At 41.4% G+C, this 6,000-nt stretch overlaps 1 protein-coding gene across 5 annotated transcripts in view; it reads right to left on the minus strand.

Moving 5' to 3' along the window:
• The window catches only part of LOC128452336 (histone deacetylase 7), a 41,020-nt gene extending 35,927 nt beyond the window's left edge, over nucleotides 1-5,093 (minus strand). For 3 of the 5 annotated variants that reach the window (XR_008340889.1, XM_053435517.1, XM_053435522.1), the window contains exon 1: nucleotides 3,420-3,627. Coding sequence is in view for 3 of the 5 variants with exons in the window: in XM_053435517.1 (XP_053291492.1) it covers nucleotides 3,420-3,450 (31 nt within the window). In the remaining 2 variants the exon portion in view is untranslated. Of the gene's footprint in view, nucleotides 1-3,419; nucleotides 3,628-4,189 lie in introns of those variants that run through there. The other 2 variants (XM_053435519.1, XM_053435521.1) reach the window with 2 other exon arrangements.
• Between the last annotated feature and the right edge of the window lie 907 nt (nucleotides 5,094-6,000).

The raw sequence follows: 6,000 nt of genomic DNA on the forward strand, positions 1-6,000 counted from the left end.
AGTCACTGACACAAATGACACAGTATTATTGTTGGGGAATGTGTGTGTGTTGTTATTCAGACCGATCATCTGGTGAGGGGTGGAGGCTGGAGGTCCACAGACAAGGCACAACTGTCACAGGGGGTCATCCTCCCGAATATGGTTAGCGGTATGCATTTATAGGCCCTTTACTGGTCTTGATGACCATTTAAACTACGTTTTCCCATTCACCCACACATTCTTACTGTGCATCAATGTGCAGAGCTTTCTCTATTACACACTGGCGACACAGCCGTCGAACCACCAACCCTCTGGTTAGTGGACGACCCGCTCGGCCTCGTGAGCCACAGACGCCCTAAAGACACACATGCATTCAGCGATAGTGAACTCTAACATGTACACAGATACACACACACACACAAACATGCAGCCAACCCTTTAAATCTGTTTCACTCTTTTTTTAATGGTCATCACTATTACTAGTACAGTTTAGCTGCCTCTAGCTAGGTCAGTTGTTCAGTGAGTGTTTTGTATATAGTGTAAAATTGCAAATATGTCTGAGAGAGCTTTACAATACACAAACTAACTAGTGAGCCTCCTGCAGGACAGACATAAAATATCTGTTTCATATGGAAAAGATTAGTGGTTCAGTTCAGATCTGCAATCGTCAATATTATCTCATAAACATTTATTCAATCATGACATAGTATATTAACATGATTGTTTAGTGATAAAGCCATAGAGAATTATCACCCAGCTCCATTCAGACTGTGTTAGCATCATTGTTTTGGTTTTACAGCTCAAAACTTTATTGCTTTTGTTTGTTCTCATCAATCTCATCATTTTCACCATGGCAACAGGAAGCTATTGTGAAACAGCCATGAGGAATCGACCGAATATCACCTGTCCAGAACCAAACAACCGAAAAACTAAATCAAAAAGTAAATATGTCGATGTTTTGTTAAAAAGAGTTAATGCAGCTTTTTAGCTTTCAGCAAAGATACGTTCAATTACATAAATTTGACGTGTACATTAAACAAAATAGTCGAATTTCATACATAAAAAAGTAGTTGCACAGCACACAGTTTCCTCCCTCTCTCAAACTCTTTGTAATAAGGGCCCTTGCGTGTCATTAACAACGTGTAGCTGTAGCTAGCAGCTGTGTGGTAACTTTGAAACTTTGAGACGTCGATGGAGACGTGCCTGCAGCAGTGGGTAGACTTTAAAACCTCTTTCCACTCCCAGCAGCAAAGCAAAGTCAACCCACATAGCGGAGTGATAGGCCTTATGTAGCGCTCGCCTGGTTTCTCTGGAAACTGACTGAGATGCTGGAAATTGTTGCTTTACGACGCCTTCGTACTCCCGTGTGCACACTTGTGGGAAAACGTCAAAGCGTGCAGCTCAGAACAGTGTGTAACCACTTTGATAAGGTTTGTGACGTGCTATATGTACATGTCAAACTGAACAAACCTGTGAGGGGGCGGCTTCTCAGCAGCCCCTGTCTTATGATGCCTATTGTTTTAAGAAATCAGGACTTTGATAAGGCTGAGCATCGTACAGCTGAACATGGTGGGAAAAAAACTACACATTTCCGAGAGCTCCTCTACACAATACTGCACAGTGTCATTAGAATCTCATGAAACTGCATTACATTTCCTTATTGTGGTTTCTGGAACTCCAGCTTCCACCACAACAAAATTCCTCAGACAGTATTTCCTTTAAAAATCCGACTTCCCCGTGGAAGTAGTAACATTGAAACAAACTAGCTCTGTAGTAGATGCGATTCTTGCAGTGAAAATAATTTCCCACAAGGGGCTGATGCTCAAATGAATGACTCCATCTATTGTTTGTAATCTAAACACAATCAGCAGCCTGTTCAGGTATAAGAGATGGTAGTGAGCTTGCTCTAGGCCTATATCAACTCATCAGTATCATACATCAAGCCCTCAAGCTGATGTGACCTCTGTTGGCAGCATCTGCTGTGATGAAGCGCTCTCTTCAGCCTGAATGAGAGAGGCGATCTGTTTTGGATCACCATACTTTTTGGCCTACTTTGCAGCCAAGTTACTATACTGTCCCTCGGCAACTTGGAAAATGTCACGAACCAGCGCAAATCCAAAAGTGATTTTAGTAATCGAAAACAAAGATGCATATGCGTTTTGACTGGAAGGACGAAAACTATCTCAACAAGTCATTAGGGATGGAGGTTTTCAAAAAAACAAATAATGACTTCTTCTCTAAAACCTTTTAGAGGAGGCTTTAGTACTGAATGAAAAACAAGTGTTACACATTTGAAACTGAAACACACAACTTTGTTTTCCCTCTGCTTGATTTAGACGCCCGTGCCGACTCCCACTAGAGATGTAGCCTGAGTCAGTGACCCCGGGAGAGGGAGAGTTGTGTCCCCTGAGGGCCACTTCCAGCTGACTGCGGCCTCTTAACCTCTACAAACCAAACAAACCCAGAGTCTGATGATTTATCACATTGACAGATGCTCACGTTTATCAAGGTATTTACTCAGTTCAGCTGCTCGGATTTCCCGCTTTAAACATGGACATTTATTTGTTCTACTCTAATGCACTAAATATTGCTTCTCTGATAACAGTTATTTTGATAATCCATTGATCCAACAGCCTTTTTCTCAATTATTTAGTTTCATTCTTTAAAGCAACCATAATAAATTCTTACTTATCACACGATGACGTCCTTAAATGTCTTGTTTTAGTCAAACAATTCAAATAAAGTTATTTCCCTGCAGTTACATTTCATCGTTGGAGTATATTTTTGCTTAAAAGGGCTGCATTATTTCTAACAAATGTGTTGCAATTAATCAATTATCCAAATGTCTATTTCGGTCAATCTACCAAAGAAAACTGCTCAAACTTTTGTGAATAAAAAGATGCATTCAGCTACTTATCTCATTTTAAATGCTTTAGCTCAAATCATTTCCATGGATGGATCAGGAAACATTTATTTTATCTTCAAGTAATCTGGCATTTATGCCTCAAAACACAAATTTATAAAAATCTTATTTAATTTATTGTTTATTTTGACATTGTAACATCTGTCCAGGGAGAGTTTGTCTTTTCTAATCTCCAGTTTGTTTTTATCAGAGATGAACTCCCTAAAACTCAATATTCCCAGAGGACACAGAGCAGTTTAAATCTGATTTATTGCCCAAAAACCACGTAGACAAAAAGTCTCTAAAAACGGCGCAGCACGAGGGAGTAAAAATAGAGTGAAAGTTTACTGTTTTGGGCAAAAGAGCAAGAACAAGCTGAGGCCAGGATTTTTATCTTATGCAGCATGATTTATGTATGGTGCACGAAAGCAAGGAAGGATGGGGTGAGAAGCTAAACCTGTTATACAGTGGACTAACTTTTCTTTACTTTAGAATCATTCGGTTTTACGGATGTGGCAGTGGTGATGTGAAGACTTACCGGAGTGTCTGTGGGCAAACGATTTATGCATGCACAAGCAAGATCCGACAACTCAAGCATGTCTTCGTTTTTAAGACTGAAAGTTGAGGATGAGTACGGTAGATACTGTGACAGGCTGTTGTGACAGCATTCACAAATAAACCTCCTTCTAGCCTTTTGCAGATCGCCCTCTTTCGCTCTCTCATCTCCGTGCTCTTCTCCTCCAGCGCTGCACTGAAGGACTGTTGTTGTGTTCCTCCTCTTTCTTTGCACTCTAATACTTTTCATGGACAGACCAGCTCTCCAGGGTGACTGCATGGGTCTGTTTCCAATTTTCTCCCCTTCCCTGTCCTGAGAAGCAAACGCTTCAAAAGCTCCACAAAGACAACCCTGAGAGAAAGTTGATTTCCTACCTGTTGCTGACTGGTTCTCCTCAGAACAGTCTTGCACATGTATGTATCTACAAGATTTAGAAATATTTGATCTGATAATGTATAGCCGAAACCAGAATGAACACAAGTTTCTCACAGCTGAAGCCGATCCAAAACTGACCATCTGCCGGTAGTAAAAGAAGATTCAGATAAACCAAACTAGCAACTGGACCAAGAAGCTCTGGTCTGGACATAACTGTGTCAACATCTGCAGCGAGAATCCTCTCTTCAGGCTTTCACAAACAAGAAGATTGACATCCTACCATACATAACATACAATCACGGAAGAACACAGACGTTTTCGTGCAGCTGCTTTTCAAAGTTCAATGTTGATTTTGTGAAGCCTGTGAAGTCTCTTACCAGTTTTGGGTGCTGACATCCAGTGAGCGGTCCCACGGCGGTCCAGTCAATCCCAGAGGCAGCAGGCGGACAGGCTGGGAGGCTCCGGGAGAAGACGGATAGATCCTGCTCTGACAGGGGAGTGGTGCTGCAGTGCTGGAGCCCCGGCTGCTGCGCTCTGACACAGAGAGAGTCACAGTCAACTGTTTGACACAACGGGCTCTCGCTCTGACTTCTCTGTCTTGCACTTCCTCTCATGTGAGCATTACTCTCCCTCTCTCTCTCGGTCTACCTCTCTTCCTCCCTCTCCCTCTCTCTCTCTCTCTCTCTGTTTTCTTACTTACACGGTCTATATCTCAATCTCTTTTTCAGAGGAGCAACGGTTGCTCTGCCCTATCACCCCACTGTAACTTTTTGTCAGTGCTGCCCCAGCACCAGAACCTCCGGGGGTGGTAAAGGGGAGGGGGGATGTGTGTCTGCGTGCATGTGTGTGTTCGAGAGAGAGAGGGGGACAGATTGTGTAGCTGCTTGGGTCTGACAGACAATAGCAGGAAGTGTTGCTTTAGGATGCACATGGGATCTAAATAAAAAGTTGCATAAAGCATTACAAGTGTCGAAAGACCCATAACAGTGGTATTACACTTAGTTCCTTTAGTGCTGGACCAAAAGTATCATGTGAGACTAAATGTATGAAGAGTGTCTCAATGTTTTCTTTCATTTGCCACAAGAGCATAATTTACCCCTGTTTGGTTGCCAGGCATCTTGCAGGCAGGATGAAGATCACAAACAATCAACTTTAAAACAGGAGACTAATCATGTAACAACTAAATAATGCATTTTTTATTATTGTTTTCCTCTAAATGTTGTTATTCAACCTACGTAGGTAAATTTAGATGTAAATGTGTTGGTTTATGTATTAGTTTTTCATAGAAATAAGCTTTTCTTTACATGCAAACATAGAGTAGGATATGACATACGCTGCATCTAAATGTTTTTCAAAGGCAGCACTCTACGGATGGTGCTTATCAAAGACAGATAACTAAAGTAAGAAGCACTGAGCTGTTTTCTCTCTTTTCCCTTCATGACCCCGTCAAGCTCTTAAACACACAAACGGAGTATTCAGTGTGATTACTGACACGAGGCAACACATTTCAACACCGCAATTACATTTCAGCCTGAGTGACATTACCAAGAAAGAAAACAGCCAGCATATTAGAGATTCAGGAAAAGAACGGAAAGTGCTGTATTCCATTAACAATTATAGTATAGTGCTTAATTACAATGTGATCATTATTCATTCCTGGTTTGCATATACAGTTGTGAAACCATTGCGAAGAAGAAGCAGCAGTTGACTGCGCACACATGAACGTATCTGCAGGTACAGTATTTCTGGTAAGTGAAAATCTCCCCGGAAACGTGAGCGGAAAAGACGATTTGCTACGTGTGGTTTTCTCACAGATTTCGCACCAATCAGAACTGTCTGGAGATTCATTCATATAAAACAACAACATCCAAGAGCACAAACAGGCGGAAACTGTGTTGAATAGTCACGCAAAGAAATGCTTAGGATGAAAATGGAGAGCATGTATTTAAAATATTCACATCAGAATTTTTTTCTTATAAAACCTAACTTGATGATGAAATTAAACTGTAAATATTATTCTAATCTGATTTTGAGAAAAAGATTCAGAGAGGTATGGCTGCAACTGATTGGAGACAGTTTCTAAAGATGGACAACACGTCGCCATTTCCTCTTAATATCCAACTCCATGTGGAGCCCCGGTAGCGAGTTACACGTGCACAACCAATGATGGAGCAGCAGTTCATGTTGA

Source organism: Pleuronectes platessa, chromosome 2 (genome assembly GCF_947347685.1).
Source record: "Pleuronectes platessa chromosome 2, fPlePla1.1, whole genome shotgun sequence".
NCBI classification, from domain to species: Eukaryota; Metazoa; Chordata; class Actinopteri; order Pleuronectiformes; family Pleuronectidae; genus Pleuronectes; species Pleuronectes platessa.